The 18,581-nt window shown below is 40.1% G+C and overlaps 1 protein-coding gene across 3 annotated transcripts in view; it reads left to right on the top strand.

The window, feature by feature from the left end:
* The window catches only part of LYN (LYN proto-oncogene, Src family tyrosine kinase), a 48,924-nt gene extending 32,088 nt beyond the window's left edge, over positions 1-16,836 (top strand). For all 3 annotated transcript variants that reach the window (XM_036378880.2, XM_036378881.2, XM_036378879.1), the window contains exons 10-13: positions 1,377-1,453; positions 8,439-8,592; positions 9,949-10,080; positions 15,181-16,836. In XM_036378880.2, the coding sequence (XP_036234773.1) occupies positions 1,377-1,453; positions 8,439-8,592; positions 9,949-10,080; positions 15,181-15,383 (566 nt within the window). In that variant the 3' untranslated portion in view covers positions 15,384-16,836. The remainder of the gene's footprint in view (positions 1-1,376; positions 1,454-8,438; positions 8,593-9,948; positions 10,081-15,180) is intronic.
* The last annotated feature ends 1,745 nt before the right edge of the window (positions 16,837-18,581 follow it).

Raw genomic sequence — 18,581 nt, forward strand, 5'->3', positions numbered from 1 at the left:
GATAATACAGAGATGTTTTTGTTATCACTGAGCAGGGCTTGCACAGAGCCAAGGCCTTTCCTGCTTTTTGTGCTGCCACACTGGTGAGGGGGCTGGGGGTGCTTGGGAGGGTGGGAGGAGACACAGCCAGGACAGGTGACCCCAGCTGACCAAAGGGATATTCTAGACCATGTGGCATCATGCTCAGTACAGAAAGTGGGGGAAGAAGGAGGAAAGAGGGACAGTGTTTGTTTTCCTGAGTAACCATTAAATGGGATGGAGTCCCGCTCTCCTGGAAATGGCTGAGTACCTGCCTGCCCATGGGAAGCCCTGAATTAATTCCTTGTTTTGCTTTGCTTTTGTGTGTGCACGGCTTTTGCTTTTCATCTTCCTATTAATCTGTCTATATCTCAGCCCATGAGTTCTCTACCTTTTACCCTTCTGATTCTCTCCCTGGTCCCACTGGTGGGAAGTGGGTGAGTGGCTGCATGGGTTCTGGTTGATGGCTGGGGTTAAACCACGACAATCTGCAAGCAATAGTTTAGTGAGCTCTTCTGCTTCTCCTAAACTAGTTCCCTTTCTTTTTAAAGAATGGAATGATAGAGTTATTTTTGAATGTTCAAATATTAAACTGAGGAGCACCTATCCTTAAGATGGGCTGAAGCTTTAACTTTATGACTCATTACTGCATTTGTGAGATATACCATTTTTACAGTTTTCTTAAATGCAGCATTTTCTGTTGTTTCTGAATTGGAGGATAACCCCCAGAATAGCTCTGGTTCCTTTGGACTCCCTACCTAACTTTTATTTCTAGTATCATAGCAAGGCAATTAAAACAGACCTTAGGAATTGCCTTATGTGGGACTTGAATTGATAAAGGTGAGTGAGGAATGGTCCTGCAAGGGTGGCTGCACTACTAGGAAAGGACTCTATAGAGCATTCCTACATAAAATATGCAAAGTTTCCTTCTCAGATTATCTGGGATAGTAGTTTTTCTTCTTCTGTTCTGTTTTCAAGCAATTTTGCTGGTAATTTAATGAACAAATGTTGAAGCACTTAGTCTGTGTGACTTGGAAAGAATTGATGTATGTGATTCTCCTAGACAGCTTTCCTGATGGTCCAGAGTAGGATGCTTATTAAACTCAGCCCCATTGAACTGAGGTGTGATCTCATGGGAGCTTTCTACAGCCAGAGAAACAGCAAAACTTGAATGTCTGACATGCTGATTTGGGCTCCTGTCATTAAATCATGCAAAGAGACTGTCTTGCTGTTGTCAGCTTGAAAAAACATCAAAATACTTTACTGCATTAATTTTATTATCCAGAAAATTGGCGAACCAATGTGACGTTTATTTTTGTTATAAGATGCACTGATCTAATCTTTCTCTGTTTTAACAGGAAGTTTGCTGGATTTTCTGAAGAGTGATGAAGGAAGTAAACTGTTGCTTCCAAAGCTAATAGACTTCTCTGCTCAGGTAAAACTTAAAAAATGTGCTCAAAATAATTTTTTTGAGGTTACTTCTCTTAGAGTCTGAAATTCATACTAGGCCATTTTATCCTAAGGATTTTTGCATTACAAAAATGTAATTTACAGGTCAATTTTGAGTAAATACAGTTAATTGAAAGGAGGAAGTAGATGGAAGAGTTTTCAAAGGGAGTATGTGGTTAGACTTAACTCTTAGATACTGCTGGTGACGTGTTCAGATGGCAGCAGTACTCAGCTGCCTTCCTTTGTGAAAAGGCTGCTTTCAATTTAAGCAGCTACAAATTGAAAGTGTAAGGGCAAGTTTGTGAGTTTTTGCTTAGCAAATCCTTTCAGAGTTAATAAATATGTCATTTTTTTACTTCTTAAGTTAGGTTAACTGGTCAAACTCCTCTTAACCTCAGTGTACTCCTCTTGGTTTCAAATTCCTAGGTGAATTATTGTGAAATGGTGTTTCAGGTACTAATGTATGATTTATGAACCAGGATGATTGTTTCAAAATATACAAGTTATCTTTGTCTTAAATGAAATCTGAAGAGAGACTCTGGAGTGATTTGTGTGTCAAAGCCTCAATCAAAACTCCCAGAGCCCGGGTTTTTTCTTAGACAGTTATCAGAACTGGGTGTCCAGGGAGGCATGTAACAAAAACAGAGTAATAATTCTGCTTTTACAGGTTGTACTTCATGTTAGTAGTAGGTAATGATGGCATTTCTGGTAGGTTATTGTTAACCAACCTTTTTTGTTTTTTTTTTTTAATATGCATTAGAGTTTACAGATTGTTGTACCCTATTATGTTAACTTGTTATAACTCATGAGGAAAGATGGGAAAACAATAATAGGTATAATAAACCATTAGGAAATTATACAAAAAAATCACAATAAGAATATTATATGAATTTTAATGTAATTATTGCTATACAAATAGTTATAGGATTAGATACTAGGAAGTATTTCATTACCAAAAAAGTTGTCAAACCTAGGAGTAGACTTCCTAGAGAGGTGATCAATGCCCCAAACCTGTCATATTTTAAAAGTTTATTATTGTCATATTTTAAAAGTTATTTATTTGGTCAATGTCCTTGATATATGCTTTAATTTCTGGTTAAAGTGGCCTGAAGTGGTAAAGCAGTTGGACTAGATGATCACTGAAGGTCCTTTCCAACAGAAACTATTGTATTCAATAGTATATTATGTATCACATGTTGTTATGTAGATGTGCAATAGATCAAATACAGGTTTTTATTTCACATAGACTCAATGGAAGAGCTATTTTCCCTGTAATTATTGGTTTAGTGTGGCTATAGGCTCTTAAATTTTCTGAACTCTTTGGGAAATTTGTCCTTGAGAGTTTATTTTTAGTGGGATAAAAGCTTTGTAGATGCAGAAAACCTGCTGGATCCCAGGTCATGGTCTGAAGACATGAGAGACAGTGGGCAAAAAAGAGGTAGCTTTGAAAATAATGTGTAGAATTCAAGAGAGCAAAGAATATCTGTGAGTGCTGATGTGAAAGGAGACCTGAGATGGGGAGAGAAAAGCACATGTGGTTTCACAGCAGAACCTTTTTATTGGAGTTAGGGACGTTGTGTTCATTTTAAATTAATGCTGTGTTTTCAGAAATTTAAGGCTTGAACAGGGTAATGAGCTAAAGAGCAACTCTGTGTACAACTTGGGTAAATCACGTTGAGATAACAAGGGTCAGAGATTGCCATTCTCAGAGCTTTGAAGGTCACTTCAAATGGCCATCACTTGTCACCCTGATCTGACAGCAACCCCTCACAGCCAGCTCCTGCACTGGGCCCCAGAGGCCAGGACCTTGTGCTGCACAGGTGGTGTGAGAAGTCCCTCTTGTTGTATAAGATGTAGACCATCCAGAGAAATTCCTGAGACTGGCTTGCAGGCATCCTAAAGGGATATTCAGGAATGCCTCTCTGAGGATTTCTGGCTGAGGCCCAAACAAAACTTTGGAACAGAGATATTGGGATTTTTCTTACGGAAAGAATTTGTAGGGTTTTTGAGCACATTTGTAAAGAGCCCTTAATGCCACTGTCTGATAGCAGGAGTGTGAGGAATAGACTTGCAGGCTGCATGTGTGTGGTTCCAGACCAGAGATTTCCCTCTGACCAACACAGATGTTCCACCAGTCTTCTCTATCTCTGGCAGTCTGAATTAATTGATAGGTCTTTAGGGCAAAAGATGGACAGAAATCTTTTCAGACCTCTGCTAAGGTAACCTGTGGATCACACTTTTCCTGAATGTAGGCTGTGTGTAAAGGAAAACACAAGAGGTGTGTAGTTTTTTGGCGTGACTCTGGTTTGTACCAATGGAACACTAATTTATTTTTACAGAAGTGATGTTAGCCTCTCTGCAGAGCAAAGGGGAAAGAAATTTGGAGAGCTATGTTTCAGGAGAGTTTAAAATTAACATAGAAGGAAGCTTGTGGTGAAGAGGTGAAGATTCTTATTCTTAGATAAGATCAGGCTTTTTTTTTTCCATGGTGGACACACACTTGAGCTCTTCATTAGTCTCTGATCATACCATTCTGGCAAAGCACTTTGCTTTATCCAAGATTCTCAGGAACACTGAAAATGCAAGAAATGGTAGCTGAGCATTAGGGCTTTTTTGCCCTCATCCATCTGTGATTTTACAAGACACAGGAGGGACTGGGAATGGGAGAAAGGGAGTGGAGGATGTGGTCTCTGTGACCATTAGCTGGGTAAAGAAGGCAGTTGTACAGGAAACCCCAGCTGAAGCTGATTTTCCAAGTCAAGAGCACCGTGGGTTGTTGTTTGCATTGCCAGGCTGTTGTTTAGTGCTCCTGAGCTCATTGCGCCTTTGCCTTGAAGAGTCTTGAAAAAAATACAAGTGTTTGCAAGAGGTGAAACATTCTGACTTTGCAAAATGAGGACTGCTCCTCTGGGTGAAATAAACAACTTTTTGAAAGTAAGCACTTTTCAAGCAAGTAATGAAATACACTGCTGCTCTGCTATACTGGCTTAGCTGTCTGGTCAGGTGAGCCCACCTGCTGATGGGGATTTTTGGAGAGATAGCTGTTACTGGGTTACACTTACATCTAGTGCCTACCCTAACTTACAGCTGTGGGGTCTGGACTTTGGTGGTTTACTTTCTGTACTAATGGTCACGATTTGTGAAATCAGGTTTGTGGAAGAGATGGCAAGAAAATGCCTGCTGGGAAGGTGATACAGCTCAGTTTCTAAAGCAGCCTGCTCTCTGACAGAGCTGAAGGTATCTCTTGGGTTTTAATCAGTGCATATGAATAGGGGCTGGAGGAATTTAATGTTAGCTATGCCCTGGCAAAGACAAGTTTATGCATTGGAGATGAATGTTAGAGGTCTCTGAAATTAGAATGTTTTAAGGGAAACTGAGTTTTGCAAGCATATCTGTGGCATTTCCTGTAGGAGTCAGCAGCAGCCTGGCTCCTTCAGTTCCTAAAGCCACTGGAAGTCTCAGGGTTTTACTGGCTGGTTTCTGTCTCGCCTCAGAGGTAACTTACCAGTAGAGCCTCCAATTCTTTGTTTCACATTTCCTGAATTCATAGTTGTTCCTGCTTGATTAGATCTGCTGAAAACATATGACACAAATTCAGCAAACCTTTTGTATGTGTAAACTCTTCCTGCTTCTTATGCAAATCCATTACCATCTGTGTAGGATGCACATGTGTGGTGGCTGTGCTTAGGAGAACTGTACCTGTTTTTACTAAACAAACTCATAACTTTCTAAAGGGTCAAAGCTTTGTCCTAAAAACAGTCATTTCTCTTTCTCATGCAGTGCTGATAGTTTCATTAATTCTTCTATGATCTGCAGCTTGACTGGCAACTTCTTTCTGTCTTCCAAGGCTACAGTACCCTTGAAATAATAGTAAACTTAGAATAAAATAAATAGAGATTTTTGATGCAGTGTTTTAATTCGTCTCTACCCACATTTTAAAAATCATAGTGGAAAGTCATCCCTAGATTACAATTAATTTTAAGTCTTATTCGGCATTGTAATATTTCCACTGTGTATTCCTTTTCATGCTTCTTTGAATTTTAATGATACACTCTAATGTTCCAGTGCATAATTATATACATTACTTTTATAATATTTTTTTTCTCTGTGAATCTGCTTTAACTACATAGCTGCTTGACTGGGACAAGAGGAATATGATTTTGCAGCCTCTCCTGACTTCACCTTTAGGATAAGCACTGCTGCAAACTGAAAATTGTTATTACACTGATGTATCACTTGAAGATATGTGTCTTTTGCAATAGTTTTCAATGGCCAGATAAAAAGGGTTTACACCTCTTCACAGAAGAAGAGTCACAGGAAGATGAACTGTCTTTTTGAAAACTCTGTGATCAAGAAGTATATTTTATTTTATCATGCATCTGGACATTATTGAAAGGTACAGCTATTGAAAGGTTGATCCCAGACCACAGACAGCCCTGTCCAAATCAATAACACCTCCACAGTCTCCCGGAGGACTTTTCTTTCATTCTTACCCTGGGTGCACAGTTCCTAATATGTAGAGATTTGTTTGGGGTTTTTTTGAAAGTATTTTATTTGGGTTTTTCAAAAGTGTGTGTCAGCACTTCATTAAAGGGGACTGGGAACTACTTCCTTCTTGGCAGTAACACTTGAGCAGTGTAGGCAGAATTCTCTTTTAAAGGCCACAAAAGATATTCCTGAAGCCCAAATTAGCTTTCCCATTCCACTCCTGAATAGATGTTACGTGTAGCTGAGCAGTCTTGACAGGTACCAATGATCATTAAAAGAGAGGGGAAAAGGCTTTAATTTTCTTTTGTTCATATGAATTTCTCTAGCATTAACATTTCATTTGGCAATGAAAATCCAGCAATAATCATTAGGAGTTATCACGTGGGTTCTGGCACCCATCTCAATCAAAAAATCTCAATTTTTTTCCTTCTTCTTTTCCTATTAGGAAAGGTTTAACATGACCAGATGTGTGAATTCAGTTTAGTCACTGTGTTTCCCCTCCCTCACTGATTCAAAATTCCTTGCTGTTAATTTTTTCCTACTTTGGAATTTTCTGCATTTTTCAGTGAATCTAGCTCAAATAAGAGGAAATAAAATCGTCTTTCTAATAGCTTTTCTTTGTTGGACTTGGAAACTAAATATCACAATCACAAATGTTTCTTTTGTGAAGTGTTTCTTCATTCCCTATCCAGCAGTTCACCCAAATGTTATATCTGTGCAGGGAAGAAGGAGGAAAGCTGATTCCTCTATGGTGTTTGATGTATTTTTGGTGGCATTACCAGACCTGTCTGCATTTTGGGTGTATCTTCCATGCTGGCCAGTCCAAACTCAGCATCAATCTTAAAGCAAAACCTTCCCCTTCATCTCTGCTTCCTCCCCAAACCCATGTAATGGCATGGGGAGCAGAGAGAGGCAGAGCAGACTCTAAATTAAATACTGCTCTTCTATGGTGTCTGTAAGCCCCTAATAAGACTCTCTGTGGCAATTATTCACTAGCAGCTACTTCCTTCATTAGTAAATGTTTGACTTGCTTCTAGAAAATGTGAAATGCAGGTGTTGCTCATTCTCTTCATCAGAGTTTCTTCTTGGTTTAGTGTGAGAACCCCCCTGCACTGTACAAGGGCAATGTCACACTTCTCTGAAGAATGTATCTGACTGTAACAAGAGGTTTGCAGTGGAGGAAGTGGGAGGGCAAGTGGCTCTATTTTTCCATTGCTTAAACCAAAAAAGGGGAACAAAGACCGTGAGGTTTTGTGTTGTAAGTGGTGGCAGCGTGTGCCCTGGCAGCACCCCTCGGGGACTTTTTAAAAACGAAGAAGCAGAAGTGATGTTCATGTCCTCTTCAAGTTTGGGCAGCTGCTGTGCCTGCTTTACTGCACAGCTGAAAGGAGCACCTCTGCTGCTGGGGAGGGATCCCTGCATGGTCTGCTCCTCAGGGGGAGAGCACAGAGCCTCTGGGAAGGTGCCAGGCACTGGCACTGCTGAAGGACCCTCCCTGCTCCTCTGGCAGATCTGAGGGTGTGGGTGCTCCCCAAATCATGTGGCCAAGAGGGGTCTGTCCCCCCCCACAGGCATCCCAGACACCTGTGGCACAGGTGGAACCTTGACTGGGAATGTCCCATCACCAGTCTCACAAGAAAGATAAAAACTGATGGCTCCCAAAGACAAGGTTTTGTTTTTTTCTTAACTCTGCTTTAACTTTTGGACAGAATACTGTCTACACATCAGTTTTATTGCTCTCAGTTTAGAAACTATTATCTCTATTATCTGAATTTCTTTTATTTTTTTTTCCTGAAGAAAAAATCATCCCCTCTGCATATTTTTGAGGTTATTAATTTGGTTTGGAAATCAATTTGGGCTGCTGAAATGCAGACTATATTTACTTATGATACTATCTGAGAGCTGGCTGTTGCCAAAAATTCCTCATGTACGAACAGGTACGTGTTGCAGAAGAAAATAAAGGTGTTTCCCCTATCTTAGTAATTGCTTCCTAGTTGTCCAGGCTTATACTGGGTAGATAGAAAGTTGTGGGGTTTTCTCTGCGCTGTCACTTTTCAGTACCTGCTTCATCAGAACACCTGTATCCTAAGTCATTAATTCCTTCTATTTTCTTAGTATTCAGAAAATAAACTGGTTAATAATTTAGGAAAAAGGATATTTTAATAGAAATCTTAGGAACACTTTATTCCATATTTTCTTTCAGGAAATGTCTTCCATACGTCTCTAATCCTGCCAGCTGTTACTCACCCAAATAATTCTTTCAGACCTGCTACCATAAGCAGAGTTTTGCAGGGCTGGATCTGTGCATAGGTTTTCCATGGCAATCCCCCCTTTCCTGGTTTCCATCTAAAAAATTCTCCAAAGACACCAGTAAGGAACAGATGGATGTGGCTTTGCTGATACCTTTGAAGAAAGAAGGATCAGACCTGCTAATAGAGCTCTATGGTATTGAAATATCAAAATAGTTGTTCTTTTGATTACAGATTGCAGAAGGGATGGCATACATAGAAAGAAAAAATTATATCCATCGAGATTTGAGAGCAGCAAATGTTCTGGTTTCAGACCTACTGATGTGCAAAATTGCTGATTTTGGATTAGCAAGAGTGATCGAAGACAATGAATACACAGCAAGGGAAGGTATGTATTTTTATTTTTGTCTTTAAAGCTTCTGCCTCTGGGAGATGGTGATGCTGTATCAAACAGAAATATGGTCACCAAGGACAGGAAGTGCTGTAAGAGCTTCCTAGGGGCTGCATTCTAATGCCAACTTCTAAAATGAGTAAAGGAAACAAAGAACCTTTCTGTGCTGCCCAAGCTTTTTGATGAGTTTATTTTAAATAAATTTGAAAGACAAGGACAATCTACAGTATTTAACTGCACACCATTTTTTCCTAAATTGAACAAAGTAATTGTATATTCTCAGCTTCCATCTCACAGAATTAAAGGCCAAGAAACTGTGATCTTATATTCTCTTAACATCCTTAAGTGCCTTGTGGACCTCCTTTCAAAGGAAGAAACCCTAGCAGCTGTAGTTGCTGGTAACAGGAAAAGCTTTAGCAGAACTTTGGAAGCTCTTTGAGTAGCTGCAGCATCAATTTGCATGTTCAGCAGCATAGCAGGGGCCCTGGAAGGCTGGGCCATGTCCCTGTTCAGCACATGGATGAGAGGTGACAGGGTCAGGACTGGCCAGAGGAAAAGCCTGCTGTGAACAGTGTATGTCTGGGTTTGGCCACGAGTGTTTTGCTAATGTTGTCAAGGATCCTTTCAAGATTGTTGGTTGTAGTGAAAAGTTTTTATTTTTGCTTCCATGCTTACAGGTAGCTTTTCAGAGTGGTTTGTTGGCTGGTTTTGTCCTTCTCCTTTTAAGGACACAGCCTTTTAAGGTTTTCACAGTCTGGATGGATACTCTGGTAACATAGGCAAGAGGGGAAGAACTAAAATATAAAGAAAGAGAGCAACACACTACAGCTGAGATTAAAGGAAGATGAGCTCTTCAGCAGGCACTGAGTTGTAGTAATTCAATAGATCAGCAGGAAGGGTCTGGTTAAGCAGTTTACAGAAGTACAGACCCATATCTGTGGGTTTTAGCTAGCTCTGGACTTTGTATATTGATTAAATTAACTTCTCAGGTTATAAATTTTTATGTCAAGTTTCTTTGATGTGTTTTCTGCTATCAGAAATGTTTCCTAGCTCACCTGGTATTTTGTGCCAGGATGTTAGAGCAGGCTAAAATGGGCTTAGAGAGACTCTGCTTGTATTACTCCTCATTGTGAAATGAATTAATGTAGTATTCCCAACAAAGGCTGCCTGAATGTTTTTATTTAACTGTCAGGAGTTTGCTTTTATCTGGCAATTTCTGGAATCAGTTAGTTAGATATGAAAGACAGTAATTTAAGATATGAATTTTTAAGGTATATCTTGCTACTGCTTTTGCATCTGTGGCTGAATGTGAAATGGATTAAAGTGACTGTTTGAGACTGTACTTTCTTTTAGGTGCAAAATTCCCTATTAAATGGACGGCACCAGAGGCAATTAACTATGGATCTTTCACTATTAAATCTGATGTGTGGTCATTTGGGATTCTCCTGTATGAAATTGTTACATATGGAAAGATTCCTTATCCAGGTATGGGCCTGTGGTTTTGCTCTGTATTTATACTTTGGTGTTAAAAGGCAAAGAAAATATTCAGGGAAAGGGCTGGCATCTGACAGCAGTGACACTGGTGATTGAAAAAATGTCTTACAAGTAATCTTACTGTTTTGAAAACTTACTGTATGTGTAAGGTACATGCCTCTCCAGGGTAAATTTTAGCAGAGTAATGGGAGACCACGGGTATACAGTAATTTTTATATGTTCTAAAGGTGTTACAACTGCAGCAAATGGAGGTCCTGTGTTTCTGACATCCCTGTTTTGTGGACAGAAGCACAGTCCCATGGCAAGGATGCAGTGCTGCAAGTCCAGTGCTCTGTAAGCTGCTGGGGACTTCAATAACATAATATGTGAAGACACTAAGAAAGTGTGTTTTCACAAGCAATTAGGCTGTAGTAATTTGTCAGTGCTAGCCTAGTCTAAAAAAAATATGACAGCAGACCCTAAAGCAATGTTGATGAGCCACTAGGAATGTTTACTATTTGTTGTTCCTTACAGTCAGGTACAAGGCTACAGAGGTGTGCACATCAGCTGCATTGGGTAGCTGTGAGATGGTCATGTGCTTCATGCTTCATTTTTCATTGTTAAACAAAATATATATTCATGTTAAATATATATAATGTAAAATTATATATTCATGCTTCCAGCACATTGAGACACCTTGTATGAAGGGGTCTTTTATGCACATAAAATTGCTACATGTCAGGCAAAGATGATTAATTCTGGGCAACAGACTGCATTCATTTGAGCTTACTGAGGTTATGGGGAATTGCCCTAAATTCCCTTCTCTGGTGGGCAAATGGGGAAAAGTACAGCCATGTTCACCTGCACTGCACATCTCATGGGCATCTCTGAGAAGAACCTTGGGATCCTGACAGGAAAGGGAGACCAGATATTTCATCCAGGCAAAGCTTTCCCAGTGCTTCCAGTGCAGCAGCTCTTGCTGTTTAAACAGTGAAAACATTTTCACCACTTCATGAGCAGCTGGAATTCTGCATCCTGAGCTGACAGAGATGGTAGAGGCAGACCCAAATCCCTGAAGTGGCAGGCTGTGGGATTTCCCATCTCCCTCTGGACACAGGGAGATGGGAAATCCCACAGGACTCAGGCAGTGGGAAGGGGGTGATGGCAGCCAACTTTACACTGCTATGGAAGAACACAGTGACTTTCCATACAGAGGTAGAGCCAAACCAGACATTCTCATGGCACAGTTCTAGGCCAGGAAAACACTTAAGCTCAAGACTAGCCCCTTTAAACTTCAAGAGGTGATAGGGCTGCTTGCACAGCTAGGTGCTCTGGGTCACTTTGTCGGTGAGGGCTATGAAATACTGGACAGCATAGCAGGTCCTCCCAAAGCTCTTCTTAAACACTGCTCATGGAAGCACTGTTTAAGGAGGATGGACGAAGGATCAAGGAAGGGAGATGGGAAGGATCAGAAGGGAGAGGTCTGCAGCCAAGTAATGCATGGCTCTTCCCACAGTCAAGATGCCTTTTTTTTCCCCAGTTAGAACTTGCCTGTGTATACAGAGAGCTCCTGCACTGAGCTGGGCTCACAAGATTATTTCTGAAGAATTTCTGCTTAGAAAATGGTGATTCTCTGAGCAAACCTACAAAGTGACCTGGAAACCAGCACTACAAAAATACAAAAAGTCAATCCAGTACTTAATTCTGCAGCTAAATCTGCTCCCTCTTTACCTTCATAAGCCATATCATGGTTCTATTCTAAGAATAAAGTCAAGCTGTACTGCTGCACTGCTGTGGGAAAATTTCTCTTCTAGGGGAAGTCTGGGCAATATTTTTTTTAAATGTGGGAGCATTTCTATGAGCACCATAAATACTCCGTGCCCTGTGGATTCATTTATCAACCAGCAGGTACATGTGGAAGGCTCTTGACTGCATATTAGAAGATTTTAATGTTGCAGGTATTTTGTTTTAATATTTGCAAGTATTGCTTGCATTAAAATGGATGAGAGATATACATCTATTTTAAATAGAAGTATAAATGGAAATAGCCTATTAGCCTGAAAGTTGCTTCTGAGCACCAGAATCACAGCAAAATACATGGGTGACCAATCTACTTTACACAAAGAGATGTGACAGATTTGGGCAAATTACCCTAGCATGGCAATAGTAACCTGGTGATGGATTGTGACCAGTAACAACTGGACAGAAACAGTAAATTGATTTTTCACTTCTAGTGGGAATGCTTCAAAATATCATTTTCAATTATTAAGCAGCTCTAGGAACCAGAGTATTCAGCACAGAGCTGCATTGAAATTGGCAGGTAGCTAATACCTGTACTCAAGTTGGTAGGAAGCATTTCTAGCCAAGAAATTTGGAGCTTTTGTGATCTTTGTTCTTAAATTCCAACAGATGTTTCTCCTCCTGAGAAACTCAAAGCCATTAGTGGAACTAGAGTTTCAGGAACTACCTCTGAAATTTAAAACAAGTATCTGATTCTCTGGGCACAAAAGTTGAATTGGTAGTTAAAACCTGATTTCTGGGTGATTACATAGTATGTCAATACTGGCAGCATCCATAATTGCATTCCAGTTATGCCTGGAACTCTTCACAAGATATGACCCTTTCTGTACAGTGGGATTCCTCTTCCATACCAATCTGTTCACATCATTTCCCAGGCCTTAATATAAAGAAATATGTCTTTGTGAAACCTAACAGGTACCACAGCATTAATTAACAGACATGTACCAAAACTTTAGCATTCAAGAGGGTGTAAGTGTGATAAATACGTGTGTGGGATATATTTCTGTCACTGATTAGGATGTAGATATGGTAAGACAGCTGAAAAGAAAAAAATTGAAACAATTTTTAAAAGGTAAACTTAAACAAGTAGCTATTTGGAGAATACTGTTTGGACTGAGGATAACCCTTTTTGTTTTAAATAAAACCCCAAACACATGGAAGTATGTACATGACGTATTTGCTTTAAAAATGTTTTCATTTTTTGCTTCTGTACTTAAATAGATGTTAAACAGATCTTTTTCCTGCAGGGAAGCTAAAACACAGTCTTTGTCCTTAGCATTCACAAGGTAACAATCAGTCCTGCAGACAGCAGATCTAAGCACAATCCTATGAAGTACTTAAACCTCAAACATCATCCCCATTCTGCACAAAAGCCCAGTAGCAGCAGTCTTCATATAGCAGCACGGTTAACTAAGATTGTGTAGGGTAGGAATAACTGTTTTACTGCATATATTATGTACAATCCAATTTCTTGAGGTTCAGGCAGTCCAGTCACTGTTCTCTATAAAATACTTTATTGAATTTCTTCCTGTATTTAATTTGTCTCTATATAGCAGTAATTCCTTATTCTGTGACAACATGCCCTTCCCCTACTTTGAAGTACTTCACTGAAATAAATGGGCAGTGTTAGTTCAGGAAAACTTCCCTTCTCCTTCCAAAGAGGAACTGAAAATACAAAAGATGTGCCCAAAGTAAGCACTTTGATCCAGACTCAGATTACATGGCTGAGGGTATTTTTGGAAAAGCTTAAAGCCAACAAGCTTGAGCTGAAGTCAACTATAGGAACTATGGTCATCTTGAATAATCCAAGTAGTTATACTGGATAAAGTTGTCATTTGGTTGTAATTCAAGTGTGTCCTTACCTGCCAAGTGGCTCAACTCACAGCCACAGCAGTCAGATAATACATGCAAAGGTCTGCAGAGTCTGCAGCAGCAGAGCTGCACCGAGGGGTCAGGGGAGCACCGCATCTGCACCTCCACTCCTGCCCTGGCTGAGAGCAGGACCCATCCTCCCTCCTGTCAGCCGAGCAGAGCTGCTCTCCCTGCCCTCTGGGGAGCTGGGGGGTGCAGGAGGCTGTCCTGCATGGACCTGAGCAGAGGCTGAATGGCCTGAGAAAAAAAAACCTGGAGGAGCTGTAGTCTTGGGCAGAACTGCACCACATGGAGCATTTAGCCTGAGGAGTGGCTGAGAGGTCTGGGATACCCTTCCCAAAAGGGAAAGCCTTCTCTGGTGAGCAGGAATCTCTAGGCTGAAGCACAGGTGCTTTCTGCATGCCCAGCCATCAGAACAAACAGCATCACTGAGTACAGAAAAGAGTCTGTGCCAGAGAAGGCAATGCAACCACTGGGATGGTTAGATTAGATTTGCCGAGGAAGGGATAAGCCCAAAGGCAGGTTTCTGGGTAGGAAGTGGTGAGCCTAAAATAGCAAAAGCTGCTCCTAGCATAGCTGGCCTTATGAAAGTAGGTGTTGAAATTGTTCTAAGAACCAGTTTCTCAAGGGTTTGCTAAAGGGGGGAAGGGTGACAGGAAATTTAAAAAAGGGGGAGAAGGATGGAGTCTAGGGCAGGACGCTCATGTGCCATTAGCTGGCATGTGAGATGCAGATGCACTGCTGGTACTTACAGTTCTTATCCTCCAGAAGAAAACCATAGCAGGGAAAAAAAGCAAAGCTCAGCAGAGCTGGCAAGAAGGTTTTGCATGACAGGAGTAGGACAAGAGGGGAAATTGCCTATTACAATGAATGATTTAATGAGTGACTGTCCAGTATCTTTCAATCAGCAGCATTTACACAAAAGCCGATGTAGAGGAAATCCTGAAATTTTGGGCAGGCTGACTGCAGTGTGGTCAAACAGAGGGGCTGCTCTCCATCTCAGGATGGATGGGTCTCCAGCAAGCAGCGCAGCAGCTCTGCAGCTAGAGATGAAGGCTGGTGCCAGGGCAGGCTTTTGCTGGGAATCACACCACCACAGGAAGCAGAATAAATGGAGACAGGATTGGTCAGAAAAACAGAGCAGAGATGGTTCTGGAGACAAGAATTGTGATTTTTCTCACAGTTTTGTTAGACTTGACACTAAAGAGGTTGTGGTGCAGTAATGGAAATGTTCCCACCAGGATTTTCAGAGCAAGTCCCTCATTGCTGGTACATACCTCGACCATTATTGAACTCATGGTAGGATCTACCTTTAATAAGTAGCAAAGATATTAAACTAGTGGGTGAAGATCTTTAGAGTGAAGTAAAAAAAAGAAAAAATAACTTCTCTAGGAATGGAGATAATTTCATCAAATCTTTCTTCTTTGTTTTTTGTTGAAGGTATGAGCAATTCTGACGTGATGGTTGCTCTTCAGCGTGGGTACCGGATGCCACGCATGGAAACCTGCCCAGCTGAGCTTTATGATATCATGAAAACATGCTGGAAAGACAAAGCAGAAGAGAGGCCAACCTTTGATTACCTACAGAGTGTGCTCGATGACTTCTACACAGCAACAGAAGGGCAGTATCAACAGCAGCCGTAGAACAAAGAACACTTTTTCTATTGCCATAGATCATTGGCACAGACTATCTTTAGAAGAGACTGCTCAAACCAGTTACTTCATGCATTCAGATGTCTTAACAGAGTGTGGAAGCTGAAATGCTGAAGAATAATTCTGCAGAGAAATAATGTTTTTATTTAGTTAAAGCAGTTCCTCTAAAGCTTCAAGTTCTCCTTAAAGGCTCTGTGTTTTGCATCTGTAGAAACACCCCAAAGCAAACAGGCTTTTTGGGGTGGGGAGGGAGAAGGAAGGAAAGCAGTCATGCCCTGGTACAGTTTGACAAGACCTTCTTAGGATCTAAATCATGCAATATGTTACAAGGAGACATTGATAAAAGGGTTGAGAAGATGCATGAACAGCTGTTTTCAAAACAAAAAGTCACAAAGATTTAAGGCATGGTGACGTTCTTAAATCATGTTTTTTGAAATACAGCATATAGCAAAAATTATTTTTATATCCTTGTTATTTCACATTACTATCAGGCATACTGTCAGCTCTTGTAAGGCTTCTAAACAGTGTCAAGGTTTCCTTTGAGGAAGAGTTATGTATGTAATTCTTTACACTGAAAAAGTTCTGATTTTCTGCTGTAAAACCCTAAATTTAAAATCATTTTCAAAGCATTACGAAAGCATCAGATGCAGAAGTGCAAGAGGAACACACATGACTGCAGACATGGCAGCACACCTCACTCTGTGTTCAAGCTTCAGCTTCCCACAAGGCCAAAGTCATCCTCTGAAGTCCATGGAAAAGCACAGGACTTTGAAGGAAGTTAATACCTTCACTGTGGTCGCTGAAAATGTTACCAGTGAAAATATTTTAATCTTCATTTTTAATCCTCTGTGGTTATTCAAGAATATTCCTTATATTTTTGCTGCTTTAATCAACTAACCTCAAATCTGTTTGAAAGCTAAAACTAGCTCTAGCACTATCAAAAACAATTTGTGGAAACATGCAATGAGATATCATGCAATGAGATATCAAGTTATATTGCAGTAACACTGTCATTTGTTGCTTAGTATTACAAATCTAATTCTTAAAGTGAAGGCAAGTTGCTGTGCTCTTTACATGGAATTGTTCTATCAAATTACTTACCCAAACAGATGAGCAAGCCAGTGCACTTGCAGTGTAACCACAGCACAGCATAGATTACTTCTTTTTCAAAGTGACACTGGTTCTTAGAGCTGAAACCCAGTACACATCTTTGCCATCCTTCAGCCCAGTTATTTAGGCAAATGGTACTTTGCAGAAGCTCAAAACTTTTCTGAGAAAGCTTCAGTGTGCCTGCAGTTGAAGCTCAGCAGCAGAAGTATTCATGGCTTTTCTTTCCAAGGGCTTCCTTCAGTCAAACTGTGCAGTTTAAACAGACTGTCAGTTAAATATGTAAATAGTTTCTATTGTATGGTGATTTCTAATTTTAATAAACACTTACTCTGAAGCTAGTAGTATGGCAGTGATTTAGATAAAACAAACTGCTGATGTTCTATTCCATGGTAGCTTCATGTGGAAAGGGGAATCTCTGATTATCACCACTACCAAGATTAATGGGCTCTGCTTTCCTTACACCTTTGAGAAACTGAAAAGGACCAAACCCACCATTTTTGCATCCTTCTTGTGGTTTCTTATTATCCTGGAGGGCATGAAGAGAAGAACCAACCCCTCAGCTATTCTTGAAAACAGCTTCTCAAAAGCCTTAAACATAAAAGCTACACTGTGCTTTAGCAACTTGTAGGAAAACATTAACAGTTCAGCACTGGCCAGTAGTTCACTACAGGCTTTATTTTATTTTAAGACTGAAAAAAAAAGAAGAAAAAAGCTCTAGATAGTAACTTTGTCTTTCAAACCATTTCCTTTAGCCTAGCAAAGAGCTCTGGGAAGTGAGAGGGAACAGTTGCTCAGGGAGTAGGAGGTAATAGTTAGTGTTACATAAAGTTGCTAGACAGGCTGCCAAGGTGTAGCACAAGGTAGTTTGAAATGGTATTATGGAAATTTTCCAGTATTAGCCTGTTCTGATGATTTTTTAAACTTCTGTTTTAATTGCTTTTCCTAAAGCAATTTGTACATAACAGCTTTCTTATTCAAGAGATCAGCATTCAGTGTCTCATATAACCACACCAAAATATTTTTTATAGCTGAAATAGTTTATGTGGGAGTAGACAAATATTTTAGAAATTCTACCTTGTAGGGATTATAGGCCTTCAGAACTACTAAAACCAGATAACCCTGTATTTAACAGAAACAGTTCAAAACATGAGGAAAGCAATGGCTGAAGAGCAACCTCAACAGCCTTGTTAAATAGATGTCAGAGTGATGATTACTGATCACAGACCAACCCAAAACTCTCAGCAACCTGGCAAGAGGAGTCACAGCAGAGCAGGGCTGTCCTCCTGTCAGACGGGGAGGCTGCACCACCTACTGTCTCCCCAGGGAGGGTGAGGTTCTTGCTTTGAACTCTGTCCCCTTCCACTGAGAGAAACTCCCTTACAGGGACTGATCAATCCAATTTACTTACAGATTCCACAGCAAGCCTCCAGCAATTGCAGGCATTGTACTTCCAGAGTAGTTAAAAATCCCCTCACCTTCACTGACTGGAAAGGGCTTTAGGAAAACTACTTCAAATTTTATCATGCTCCAGTCTTCCATCCTTAAGCTACTAGATAAAAGCTAAGTAATATAATCAAGGATATGATTCTTTCAATTCAAGATCATCTTATATCAATCACTGTCATTATTTGGGCTCTAATTTCATGATCTTATCTTGGTTTTGCTGATTTATAAAATGAAGAGTCAGAGCTGAATTTAGCAATGAAAAATTTTATTAAATACACGTTTCAAAGTTTAATACATATTCCTAGTGGAAATTCAAATTTTATTTAAAGAAATTTCTTTACAAAGCCAAGTTAGCTGAAAAATAGCAAGGAGCCAGATCAGATTTCATTTCATCACCTTCTCTAGCAGTTTGCTTAGAAGCAAGTCTCCAGGTCAGAACCAGAATATTAACTAAGAACCATGCTATTTTAACTACTTAGGATTAAGTTTACAATCCATCTGATTTCTAGGAATCAACCATGATATAAAATAACTTAAAAAGATAATGAACAGCAGATGAGGGACATCCCACTTCGCATGAACCACACATGAACTGCACTGAAGACACAGATTCTTACACACATTTATCAGTAC

The sequence above is a fragment of the Molothrus ater genome, chromosome 1 (assembly GCF_012460135.2).
Source record: "Molothrus ater isolate BHLD 08-10-18 breed brown headed cowbird chromosome 1, BPBGC_Mater_1.1, whole genome shotgun sequence".
NCBI lineage: Eukaryota > Metazoa > Chordata > Aves > Passeriformes > Icteridae > Molothrus > Molothrus ater.